Source organism: Stomoxys calcitrans, chromosome 2 (genome assembly GCF_963082655.1).
Source record: "Stomoxys calcitrans chromosome 2, idStoCalc2.1, whole genome shotgun sequence".
In the NCBI taxonomy this organism is placed as follows: domain Eukaryota; kingdom Metazoa; phylum Arthropoda; class Insecta; order Diptera; family Muscidae; genus Stomoxys; species Stomoxys calcitrans.
The window spans coordinates 231,130,661-231,144,746 of record NC_081553.1 but is presented as its reverse complement, the minus strand read 5'-3'; the positions used below and the strand labels follow the sequence as shown (position 1 = coordinate 231,144,746).

The 14,086-nt window shown below is 37.7% G+C and overlaps 1 protein-coding gene across 1 annotated transcript; it reads left to right on the top strand.

The window, feature by feature from the left end:
* The first annotated feature begins 7,399 nt into the window (after positions 1 to 7,399).
* LOC106093780 (zinc finger protein 254) lies at positions 7,400 to 14,021 on the top strand. The gene is made up of 3 exons (XM_013260967.2): positions 7,400 to 9,346; positions 9,426 to 9,623; positions 13,300 to 14,021. Exons 1-3 carry the CDS (start codon positions 7,912 to 7,914, stop codon positions 13,902 to 13,904), a joined length of 2,238 nt encoding a protein of 745 aa, XP_013116421.2. The 5' UTR covers positions 7,400 to 7,911; the 3' UTR covers positions 13,905 to 14,021.
* Positions 14,022 to 14,086: the final 65 nt, after the last annotated feature.

Here is a 14,086-nt window from a genome sequence, read left to right as displayed (position 1 = left end):
CCTGGTCCAGTAGTACCCATAACTTAAAAATCTTAAAGCTTATAAATCTTAAAAGCTTATAAATCTTAAAGCTACCCTATTCACCTTATCCAGGTCCCTCAAATGCGACGAGAATTCCCCCACATGCCACCAGACATGGCAAACATAAGTCAGCACCGGTCGCACCACCGCCTAGTAGAGCCAGTGTATCAATTTGGGCCAATAACCCCATGTACTACCAACTAAACCGATAAAACTTTTCTTACCCTAGACTCCAGATTTAAGCCCCAGTTAAACTTCTGTCCAGAATAACCCCATGGGACTTTGTCGACCTGGACAGCTCCAAGGCAAATCTAAATCCTGGCACATTCCTCCTTCTTCGACAACAAAAATCCATCAAAGGCGAAATTCCACCGCCCTGTGACGTACCCCTCTTCGCATTCATCTTGACATAGGTGACCCAAATACTGGCCTTGATCTCCCTACGCAGAAGAATACTTCACACCAGCGTCCCTAACAATTAGTAGTCTAACAATTATTTTGCTTTGGTACAACATTGAGTGCTTTTGGAACTTGTAAGGATTTACATTGAGCTCGCTTTTCAATATATGGTGCATGCTTCCAAGGGCTATTTTCAGATTCTTAGCCATTTTATTATAAAATAAAAGAAGTTTGTTGTCTTTGTAAGGTTCTTCCTTATCCCGAAATCTATCCAATATTAGGTGGCTTATTTATGTTAAACTTAATACTAAGTGCATCATGTTAGACGGATGGATCGAAGCAAGAGGACAGAGTGGGCCTGGGGTCTACATTGAGAACCCAGGGACTGAGATCTGTTTTAGACTGCCTCACTACGTTACAAACCCATGGCAGCCGGTTGTACGTACCGGATGGACCCGATGGAGTTCTTCATCGGCAATGGCTCCCGCCTCAATGTATAACACGCTGCTACAACAACAACAACGGTCCTGCAGGCAGAGATGTGGTGTGGTGTTAACGCGAGGACGTCGAGTATGAACATCTTTAAGGACAGTAAATAGGCCATAAGGGCAATAACAACCAGGACGGTCAGATCACGAACAGATGGCACGATCCGCATCGTTTTGGGTGCCGGGCCACAGGGGACTAACTGGGAATAAGAAAGCAGACGATTTGGCATTGAAGGCAAGAGGACTGCCGTCAATAAACTTGGTTAAGACGAAGTTTTTCGGGCCGACGCAGTCCGATATAAGTGCGTGGGCGACGAATGCGCATGCAACCCTGTAGAAAAGCGGCCGGTTGTACGTACCGAATAGACCCGATGAAGTTCTTCATCGGCAAGGGCTGCCGCCTCAGTGTACAACACACAGCTACAACAACAGCGAAACGATCGGCAGGACGGCGAAAATCCTATGGGGAGGTTCAGATCGGGAGAAGACGAGGTTATTACTGAAAGGGGACACACAGGACTACGAGCTCACTTATGTTAAATCGATGCGATGTGTAGGGCTTGCGGGGAAGAGGATGAGACGTTGGAGCATTTCCTATGTCATGGTCCGGCTTTCGCGTTTAACAGATACCGGCGCTTAGGTGGGGACACAATACCAGACATGAACCAACTTATGGGCGTGGCGTGGAAAAGAAGGATTTTGAAGAAGCACGGAATTCCCAACTTAGATTGTCTTTTTTCGAGGTTACTTTTTTTTAGTACTAAGAGCGCACAACAAGCCGATTACCGGCTTAGGTGTATGTCCATAGAGGCATGGGGCGGATTAATCTCTGCAAATTTGCTCATAAATATGCCATTAAGGAAGGACGAGGATACTTTTCTCACATTAATTAGAGCTGTCTGATACAAGTTAAAGTTTAATGGTGAGGGACTTAGGGTTAATTGCCAAATCCGTACGGATTCCCGCAGAGCGAAATCATTTTAGTAGAGAAGTTTACACGGCTGATTACTTTGAACCTAGGCGTTCAGCGTCAAAGGCGGACATGCTAACCTCTGAGCTACGATGCCTCGGTATCTTTAACAAAATAAATATTTAAGAACGCTCAGTTTATCTCCTTGTTGGCGTCATTTGTAACCCTCTTTTAGGTTCCTTCGATCGGGCAGCCCTCATATTTTCGATATTTGTATCCAAAGTGTGAATTAAAACAATTAAAAGCGGGTTAAGTTCGGCCGGGCCGAATCATATATAACCTCCACCATGGATCGCATTTGTCAAGTTCTTTGCCCGGAATCTCTTTATAGGCAAACAAAGGATGAAGGATACAATTTGTCATGCTATTAAAGCTGTATCAGGTTATAGACGGATTCAGGCCATACTTGGTTTGGATGTTGGAGACCATAGTGGAGGAAGTCATTGAGCAAAATTTCAGCCAAATCGGTTTAAAATTGGGAGATCGGTTTATATGCGAGTTATATCAGTTAATAAACCGATTTAGACCATACTTGGCATAGTTGTTGGAAGTCATAACAAACGTTACGTGAAAAATTTCAGCTAAATCGTATAAGAACTGCGCCCTCTAGAGGCTCAAGAAGTCAAGATCCCAGATCGGCTAATATGGCAGCTATATAATGTTATGGACAGATTTAGACCATACTTGTTATGACTTGCTGGAAGTCATAACAAAACACCTCGGGCAAAATTTCAGTCACGTCGTATGAGAATTGGGCACTGTACAGGCTAAAGAAGTCAAGACCCGAAATTGGTTTACATGTCAGCTATATCAGATTATAAAGAGATTTAAACCATATTTAGCACAGTTGTTGGAAGTTATAACAAAACGCTACTTGCAAAATTTCAGCCAAATCGGATAATAATTGCGCCCACTTTAGGCTCAAGAAGTCAAGTCAAGTCAAAACATGGATCAAATTGGCCCACAACAATCCCAACCGAACTGCACTAATAAAAAGTACTTGTGCACAATATCAAGCGCCATAATACTTGGTTTTTAACATCAAATATAACACGTCTTGAAAATCGACTTTTTTTAGTATTTTGGTTATCACGATCTCATTTATGGCTAGAATATGGAGAGACATACCTTAAGTTATTGGAAGCATTTAAAGCTTCAACTCCAGTCTTAGAGTGTAGAATTTCGATCAAAATTCGTACACATTGTAGGAGCCATATAGTAAATCGTTGTGCAAATTTTTGAGAAGATCGATCGATAAATGCGTTAGCAAAGGCCTTAAAAGAGAAAATCGAGAGATGCGCGTATATGGGAGCTATATCTAAAACTGCAAAAATTTCTATGAAATTCATCAGTCATCAGAAGAGTTGTAAGAGAAGATCCCATGCTATATTTTGGGACGATCGGTTAATAAATTATTGAGTATTGCGTGCATTCGAAACACAAACAGACGGACCGACATGGTCGTAATGACGAAATTAGTATACTCCCATCCAATGTTGGAAGGTATAAAAACTACTGAAAAGGTTCAAAGTTCTTAAAATGTTCAGAATATAAACAAAATTTAAACTTTTATTCATTTATCTTTTTATATTTTTTTGTATTGCAATCCTTTGTTAAACTGCAAAAACATAAAAATTCGAATTGTGCCGCAAAAATTTTTTACAACTAAAAAACTAAGCAAAAAGGAGGAAAGCAGCATACTCCACTGTCGATAAAAAAAACCAAATCAGCAACTCCATAAATGTACATTAAAAACAAAAATAAACTTAGGATTATTATTATTATTATTAAACACAATTGCTGTAGTCTAGAGATAGATATATTGTAATGGATACGTTTGGATCTATACGCAATCGTCGTGGAAGCCCAAACAAGCCGAACACCCACACAGACACAATTTCATAAGTACACAATACACTTACACAATTAACTAAACTAGAGAAACAGAATAAGAAATAAGTACACCTTAAAAAATTATGATAAAGGACTTTAGTTTTTTCTTCTATGTATTTCAAGTTTTGTGTTTTTGTAGTCGCCTATATTTTTTTATTTCTCTTAGCTTTTATATTTATAGATATTTTTCTACACAGACTTTTTTGTAGTTGATTTGCATAGTTACTTACCCCAAACGTACATAAGAAATTAAGTACAGCATAATCGTATAAATTTAATGATAATAATAATTAAATTTACAATAAAAAACATCCGGACAAACAAGAAATATGTTAAATAAATTAATACAAAAAAGTGCATAAAAATATACATACGATACCATACTATATCTATATACATAACTATATATATATACATATAATTATTATATATATATAAACTTAAAATAAATTAAATTTAACAAAAAATGAAAAGAAAATAAATTACCCAAATTGTAAACTGAAATGGCAGTCTGTGGTTTTTACTTGAAAAGGAGGACTTCATAAAGTGAGTAAATATTCGCCTATTATACCACACAAATTTTATTTGTACACAAAATTTTCAAAGTCTGATTGAAGAAAAAATTATAGAAATTTAATTTTTTTGAGTTGTAAAATTTAATTTTTGCTGTGTTGTGATGGTTGTCCTTTTTATTTAATACTTTTTTGGTTTGTTCGGCTCGAGGTCATGAAAACAATTGTTAAAAAACTGATGTCATTGTTTTTGAAAATTGTTTTATTATTGAAAAATCCAATATTTCGAAAACCACCGGTTTTCTTCCTCAGGGAATTTCACTAAATGTATAAAAATTTCAATGAAATTCCCTGAGGAAGAAAACCGGTGGTTTTCGAAATATTGTATTTTTCCAATAATAAAACAATTTTCAAAAACAATAGCATCAGTGTTTTAACAATTGTTTTCATGACCTCGAGCCAAACAAACCAAAACAATTTAATTTTTTTAAAGAAAAGAAGCTGGCCCTGTGAGCTTCGCTGCACCCTAAAGTGTTTTTATACCCTCGACCATAGGTTGGGGGTATACTATTGTGTTGCCCAAAAAGTAATTGCGGATTTTTCATATAGTCGGCGTTGACAAATTTTTTCACAGCTGTGACTCTGTAATTGCATTCTTTCTTCTGTCAGTTATCAGCTGTTACTTTTAGCTTGCTTTAGAAAAAAAGTGTAAAAAAGTATATTTGATTAAAGTTCATTCTAAGTTTTATTAAAAATACATTTACTTTCTTTTAAAAAATCCGCAATTACTTTTTGGGCAACCCAATAACTTCGTCATTCTTAGTGATGGGTTTCTATCGGGTAAATACCTAACGCCTTTATTGGGTATTTATAATTTCGCAGATATCTTGGGTATAAAAAAGTTTTCCAAACAATGTTTGACGATTTCGTATTCTTTGTATATAAACCTGACCTTCTGATCTCATAATTTAGTTATATATAGCACAGTAAGTTCTGGTAGACCCCTATTCATTTCCGTGATGTGCGGGTCAGGTCAGACTATATTTGGATATAGCTGCCCTTACTTACACTCGATCTCCCGAGATGAGGTATTGAGACCATAAAAGATCCACTTATTACCCGAATTGGATGAAATTTGGCACAGTGTGTTCTGGTAGACCCCTACTCATTTCTGTCAAATATGGAAAAGATCGGACCATATTTGGATATAGCTGCCATATAGACCGATCTCACGATTTTGTGTAATTAGCCTCTAAAAGGAGCATTTTTATACCCTCCACCATAGGATGGAGGTATACTAATTTCGTCATTCTGTTCGTAACACCTCGAAATATGCGTCTGAGACCCCACAAAGTATATATATTCTTGATCGTCATGTCATTTTTAATCAATCTAGCCATGTCCGGTTGGGATTGTAAGTGGGCCAAATCTGCCCATGTTTGGATATAGCTGCCATATAAACCGAAATTTTGCACGTGGTGTTTTGGTATCACTTCCAACAACTGCGCTAAGTATGGTTCAAATCGGCCCATGTTTTGATATATCTGCCATATAAACCGATCTTGGATCTTGACTTCTTGAGCCTCTAGAGGGCGCAATTATAGTCCGATTTGACTGAAATTTTGCATGAGGCTTTTGTTATGACCTCTAATAACTATGCTAAGTATGGCGCAGATCGGTACATAACCAGATATAGCTGCCATATAACCAGATCTGGGATCTTGACTTCTTGAGCCTCTAGAGGGCGCAATCCTTTCCGATTTGTCTGAACTTTGGCATGATGTGTTTTGTTATGACCTCCAACAACTGTGCAAAGTATGGTTTAAATCGGTTCATAACCTGATATAGCTGTCATATAAACCGATCTGGGATCTTGACTTCATGAGCCTCTAGAAGGCGTAATTATTATCCAATTTGGCTTAAATTTAGAACAATGGCTGCTCCCATAACCTATAACGTACGTGTCAAATGCGGTCCGAATCGGTCTTTAGCCTGATACAGCTCCCATATAAACCGATCTCCCTATTTTACTTCTTTAGCCTCTTGAGGGCGCAATTCCTATCCGATTTGGCTGAAATTTGGTATGATGTGTTTTGTTATGACTTCCAACAACTGTGCTTAGTGTGGCGCAAATCGGTTCATAACCTGATATAGCTGTCATATAAACCGTTCTGGGATCTTGACTTTTTGAGCCTCTAGAGGGCGCAATTATTATCCAATTTGGCTGAAATTTTGAACAACGGCTTCTCTCATAATCTTCAACGTACGTGTCAAATAAGGTCCCAATCAGTCTATAGCCTGATACAGCTCCCATATAAACCGATCTTCCTATTCTACTTCTTGAGCCTCTAGAGGGCGCAATTCCTATCCGATTTGGCTGAAATTTGACATGACATGTTTTGTTATGACTTCCAACAACTGTACTAAGTATGGTTCAAATCGGTCCATAACCTGATATAGCTGTTATATAAACCGATCTGGGATCAAATATGGTCTGAATCGGCCTAAAACTGCACTACAGAAATACCGGGAAAAGAACTCGACAAATTTGATCCATGGTGGAGGGTATATAAGATTCGGCCCGGCCGAACTTAGCACGCTTCTACTTGTTTTTAAATATGGGATAAAACATCTCGAAATGTAGTCTCTTATGTTATGTTAACATTATGAGATAGGTAATGTAAAAGCTTCATGCCGAGAGCGCAAATAGCAGGATGAGAAGAGTGGGAGAGCAAAAAAAAACAATTGTACCCAGAGATCGTTGATTTCTCAGAGACAATTTGTAAAGTCTATTAGAAATTGTATTGTTTACAAAGTAAAAGCCAAAAGAAGATCTCAAAAAAGAGTCAGAGGAAAATAAAAGCCTGTATAACATACGCAATGAAAAACAAGAGAGAGGCCAAATTACTTGGCCAATACCGATCTCAAAGAATTGTAGGTAAAAAGAAAATGAGAGACGGAGAGGCAGTTTGCTCAACAGGAAAATTGAAAACATTTTTGAGCAAGATTTTTAAAAAAATGAAAGAGTAAACATTCATGACGAGCGATAGATCTTAGCATTTTCCTTTTTCTTGTTGGCTGATGGATGGGTGGCTGCTGCTGTTTCTACTACTGTTTAGCTTGTGGGCTGGCTGGTTGTCTGTTTCAGTTGGGGAATATTCGATTTGAACAAAACGAGAGAAAATATGTACTTAAGTTTTGTATTATTTTTAGAATATTGAAAATTTCGTCTACTCGTACTAAACAAAAATTTAAATGTTGATTTTTCGTGCATTTCAAGTTGAAATATGCTTTGCGTTTCATTTAAAAACGATAAATTCTCGAGAAAGCAACGTGTCCGAATCGAAAAAGTTTTGAAATGAAAATATTTGCAAATTGAAGGGAAAAATAGAAAATATCCAAGAATATTTAATGTATACTCGAAGTGGCTGGCCATTATGTGAAAAGTGAAAAGAAAATGATGTAGAAATTTTTGTAAAAAAATTCTCAAAATATTAGCAAATTTTATTAGAATTGCGTGGAAATATTAAAAATTATATAATTACAAAAGAAATCGAGTGTTTTAATTCGAGATTTCAACAACGGAATTAGGTTGTTTGAATATCCATAAGCAAAAAACCAAACCGAAATGTGTTCATTGTCCGTGCTGTGTCCCTTGTGCCACCAAACGAGCTTCTCTAGCATTGATGCCTTGCGTTGCAGCCTGATTAAGGCAGCCAATGGCCCATTGGCGTGTCCCATATGCCATGAACTATTTTTGGGTTTGGATAAATTGACGATTCACCTCTTTAGTCATACACATATTATGAATGCCAATGACAGCCCCAAACAGTCATCTGGGCCACCAAAAACAACGCAGCCAGCACCAGCACAGCCAACACTACCAGCCACAATATCTGCCAATACTAGCGACAGCAGCAACAAAAACAACAGCAACCCCATTAGTAAACACAACAATCACGAGAAATTGAAAATAGAAGAAGAGGAGCAACCACCCCCTCTATTATATGAGGCAACGACTATGACGACGACGCCGCTGTATACGAACAATGGCAAAAAACCAAAAGAAATAACAAATGAGGTGAATTTTGAAAATACTCACCTCCAGCAGCAACAGCTGCCAATGACATCTCGAACAGCTGGGAAAAAATGCAAGGTCTCAAAAGGAGACGCTAAAAAGCATAACAACAAAAAATCACAGGTGTCTTTAAAAAACGAATCAACGGATGTCAACGATACTGTTGCTGCAGCTGCTGCTGCCACTACCACAAACGCCCATGCTGCTGTTCCCACGCCGCTGGTGGAGAGTTCTATGTGTGACATATGTGAGTTCACCTTTCGCAATGAAGAACTTAGAAATATGCATGTGCGACTGGTACATCAAAATTTCGTCTATACCCAACCCCAAGAAAGTAGTTTGGAAAATAATAGCCCAACGGAGAGTAGTCAAACGGAAATGGACTTCAAATGCCATTTGTGCTCGAAAACATTCAAGATGAAGGGTTCGCTGCGGTTCCATTTTAAAGTAGTGCATCTAATGGGCTTGCCCTATGTCAATAACTCGCCTAAATTAAATATCTGTGATCGTATAAGGCATAGGGAAACCAATAAACAAATGAAAACTTCCAGTGGTATCAATCACGGCACCACCACCCCCCTAGCGGAATCCAATGCAACATCATCTATGGCCAACCATAACAGTGTTTATAATTTACAACCCATAGCACTCATACCCACTATTGGGGGTACGCTGAATTCTTCACCATCCTTGGGCAATTTAAGTGTGGTGAACATAAGCTCCGCGGAATTTGGCTCCGCTGCTATAGAAGGTTCCAGCTCATCACTACAGAATTCAAATGTGCTGCTGGTGATCAATAACAATTCCCACATCACACAATCGCTGACCAAGGACTCCAACGCCAATGCTCTTGGGCCGGCATTGAATACAGCATCCTCATCAAGCATAAGTACCACGGATAATCCCAAGATATGGGAATGTGATGTGTGTTCCAAGGCATTTACAACCAAGTATTTTCTCAAGAAACACAAACGTTTGCACACAGGTGAAGAACCCATAGCCATTATAATTATCCTTGCATGGTGGGCATTGATTATACAAAGATTGCTTTCTACCCCTCTTAGGTGAAATGCCCTATACCTGTGAAATATGTGGGCGCACCTTTACTTTCCAGCAATCCTATCACAAGCATTTACTTTATCACAGCGACGAAAAACCTCACGTTTGTGCAACATGTGGTCGAGCTTTTAAAGAACTATCTACGCTTCACAATCATGAAAGGATACACAGTGGCGAGAAACCGTTTAAATGCGATGTTTGTGGTAAGATTGTTTTTAACTTCAAGTTTTTTTAGAGTGACATTACTGTGAGCAAGCCAGGACGAAATAAGGTCGCTATTGCTAGTCGCCTCTGTCGGTGATCATATATCCTTTGTATCTGTTGATAATAGAAACTATTAACAATGTAGTGGCCCTTATCAATGAGCCCAAAATTGAATCGGACAGTACTCATTGATATGTGAGAAGTTTGCCTCTGTTCCTTAATGGAATGTTAATGGGCAAACTTGCATTTGCATTGTGCTAATTTAAATAACAGTAAGGCGGCCCTCAGTTTGAATATTTGATTAACACTCTATATACAAAAAGCAAGCAGTCCAATGTGAGTCCCGTTTTAGTAGGAAAGGAGAATATTTATCAAATTTTATACCCTCCACCATAGGATTCGGCCCCAGATTTGCAATTGGTAAAGAAATAAATTCCAAAAATAACGTCGTTAACTTGACTGATTCTTACAAAAAAAATTTTTTTAAGAATCATGAGGATCGGCCTATAAGTGCCTATTCTCTCTAGAACTCGTAATTAAAAGTTCAGCGTCGTTATAAGATTATAGCGTCGTACGAAGATTTTAAGAAAACTACGCCCCAAGGTAAAAGGACCTATAGGTTCAGGACCAAATCACCAATCTGAGGTCTAAGCTTGTGGTTCAAAATGCTTCGGAGCTTTCCAATCCCTCCAAAACTCTCGGAACGTATGTATTTATATTCCAAGTGAGGCAATGTGCACTGGTAGAAAATGCAACAATGGTTTAATCATAAACAGGTGTTGTTGAGAATATTGACAATGCGAGGGAATGATTTTATGAACACGCTTTGTCGATTTCATATACCGACCACAATGAACAAAAAATGCAAATTTGTCCCATGAACATTTCACTAAGGAACAGGGGCAAACTTCTCACATATCAATGAGTGCAGTCAGGTTCAGATTTAAGCCTCCTTTTTATAATCGAGTCCGAACATAGCTTCTATGCATGGCATAGTATCTCACAAATGTCGCCAACATTCGGAGGTGAAAACCACTGCTGACAATATTTCTGATGGTTTCGCCAGGATTCGAACCCAGGCGTTCAGCGTCATATGCGGGCATTCTTAACTCTGCGCTACGGTGGCAATCCATTAAACATTATTCCTACAAAATGTGTATGTATACTAGCCTAAAGCTTAAACGACTCTTAAAACATTGTATGTTGGTACAGGGGCGGCAGTGGTGCAATGTGCTAAGGCGTTTATTAACACACAATCAGGGTATGGAACACAGGTTCGATTCTAAGGAGCACATAAAAACTTTTAGCAATCTTTAAAAAAACTGTGCGGCAGACGTTTTCAGAATGCGAACAGCTGTGGACAGTTTCGAACGATTTTTTTCGAATAAATTGTTGTTGATTTATGAACATTTGTGGTTGATTTTCCTACTTTTAACCATCTGAGACAAAGATCACGATTTTAATTTGTAGATGGGAAATTTTCCAACTTTTTAAGGAAACATTTTCTTTGGTGAAAGAGTTTTTACTTGATATTAAGGGTTTTTTTCTAAAATGGTTGTTACATAGATCCTTAACTTTGGGCCTGGTTATAAAAGAACAAAAATCTTTTAATGAAATTAAAAATGTCGTTGAAGAAAATTTTCTTAGGGGAAAGGCAACGCCGTACCTTAGTTAAATAAGCAAAATATTCTTACAAGTAGGAGCGTCTTAAAATGTTGAATTTTTTAAAGTAAAGGTAAAGGAACGATTCATAGACTCTTGCTAGAGTAGATTTCCCATCCGACTCTTTGCAAAGCTACCAGTTGCAACGAATAGAAATTAACGAGAAAATTTGAGCAAAGGGATAATTGTGAATGGACAAATATGTTGTGAATGAAGAAAAACGATCGATGATTGACAATTAAACCAATTTTGGATTTTTTTTGTTTTTGAATTTTATAGCAATTTTACGAAAACATAACTAAACAAGTAAGAAGGCATTAAGTTCGGGCGGGACTAACTTTGGATACCCATCACCTAGGATACATAAGTAAACCCCATTTCGTCACAATCCGGTGAAAACTGGATAATGTATGCACTCAAATTCGGCTCGGACATTGAATGGTCTAATAAATCTGAACGGATTTGGACTAATTTAAACAAGGATATAGTCATCATCCTATTTTATTATAACTCCACTACTATATCCGATGTTATATCGTAATAGGGGCTGGTCTTAATCTTATTTTATTCAGGTCCCGAGAACCCATATACAAGTCACATTTTCAGACAATAAATCTGCTTTCTATGGGATTAAGACTCCAAATTGGAAGATTGGTCTATATGACAGCTATATCTATATAGTCTGATCTGACTCATATTTTCAAATTTCAATGAAATCGGGCAATAAATAAAGCTTTTATGAACTTCAGACCCTTAATCGACATATCGGTCTATATGACAGCTATATCTAAATACATTCCGATTTTTACCATATTTGGGTCAGATGGCGGGTGTTTTAAAACAACTCACTGATTCAAATTTTAGAGAAATTCGGTAATAAATGCAGCTTTTATGGTTCTATACTCTTAAACGGCAGATCGGTCTATATGGCAGCTTTATCTAAATTTAGTCCGATCTGAACCATATTTGGGGCGGATGTTGGTAGGTAAAAAATAAAGCTTTTATGGGCTTCAGACCCTTTACCGGCAGATCGGTTTATATAGCAGCAATATTAAAATCTGACCCGATTTGGCCCGTTCAAGAACCTTAACCAGCCTGCATCAAAAAGTCGTATCTGTACCAAATTTTAGCTCAATATCTCAATTTTTAAAGGCTGTAGAGTGATTACAACAGACGGACCGACAGACACACGAACATCGTTAAATCGTCTTAGAATTTTACGACGATCCCAAATATATATATTTTGTACGATCGGAAATTGATATTTCGATGTGATGGACACGGAATGACTAAATGAATATACCCCCTATCTTATGGTACTGGGTATAATTAACAAGAGCATTTCCTTTGTCATTGCCCGGCTTTCGCGTCTAACAGATAAGCCACTTAGCTGAGCACACAGAACATACCAGACAAGAACCAACTTAGAGGCGTGGCATTACTGGCTTAGGTGTATGTTCGTTGTGGCATGGGGCGAATTAATTTTCGCACCTCTTTTTTCAACCTAACCTAAATTACAAGAAAATTCCAAAAATTATTTTTAATTAGGTTAGATTGGAAAGATGGTGTGGATATTAATCCGCCCCATGCCATTATGGACATACACTTAAGCCAGTAATCGACTAGTTGTGCGCTCTAAATTCTAAAAAGTAACCTCGAAAAAAATCTACTTACGCACGCCTATAAGTTGGTTCATGTCCGGTATAGTGTCCTCACCTAAGTACCGGTGTCTGTAAGCCGCTAAAGGCCGGCAAATTATAATTAAAAAGCAAAAAAAAAATTACAAAATTGGTTTAATTGAAGCTAAGTCTTCTTTATGCTTCATTCACAATATCTTTTTTGTCCATTCACAATTATATTGTTGTTCTCGTTTATTTCCATTGGTTGCCGTTATTGCGTTTTTTTCCATTTGTATCAAAATCTATCGAATGCAATTTTCAACTTTTTTTTAATATTAAAATACAACAAAATTTAATTAAGATATTCTAAACTAATGTTTTATTTTTCACACAGGCAAAAGTTTTCGTCAACGTGTCTCCTTTCTGGTACACACACGCATACACACCGGTGTTATGCCTTACAAATGTGAGTTGTGTCAAAAGAGCTTTCGCTACAAGGTGTCACAGCGAACGCATAAATGTCAAGCTCCCTTGTCCAGTGAGGAAACCAACCTGCACAAGGATACCATAGATCACATATCGGAAAATTTCATAAAAGCATTTTTGGAAAACTCCACTAACACGATGCAAATGCAACATTCACCGTCACAGAACTCACCATCCAGTAATGAAATTGCGGCGATTACGGAAAAAGTTTCACCACCATTGCCTTCGAACCATTCGTCGTCAGCCTCAACATTAAATGAACACCAGGCACTGCTATCCAAAGCCATAGATGATATTGTTGTGGAATCTTGTAATAAATTGGGTATTGGCAATCGTTGTGATGGTTTCTCACCAGTGCAAAACATCAGCGATGGCTCAATGTCACCATCACAGAAATTGCAAAATATGCGTTTGTATTCACCACAGTTGCCCACACCCGATTTGAATGGCTTAGAGAATGATTTAACGCGATTTTTCCAAGAAAACATGACAGGGCAACAAAATATTCTGTGAATTCATTTATTAAGGCTTTTATTAAAGTGTTGTAAACTTTAAAAGGAAAATTATGATAATTGTAAAAAAAAAACTTGAAAATAATAAATTATCAAATAAACTTAAGAAACAGTCAAATTCGGTTATTTAGTTTTTTGTTATTGAAATGGGATTTCCAAACTCTACGTAGAATCCTTTTGCAA

Excerpts from the sequence above, each read along its gene's own strand:
- LOC106093780 (XM_013260967.2), top strand. The coding sequence starts at position 7,912 with ATGTGTTCATTGTCCGTGCTGTGTCCCTTGTGCCACCAAACGAGCTTC. Across the intron at positions 9,347-9,425 it reads ACACAAACGTTTGCACACAG|GTGAAATGCCCTATACCTGT; the intron begins GTGAAGAACCCA and ends TACCCCTCTTAG. Across the intron at positions 9,624-13,299 it reads GTTTAAATGCGATGTTTGTG|GCAAAAGTTTTCGTCAACGT; the intron begins GTAAGATTGTTT and ends TTTTTCACACAG.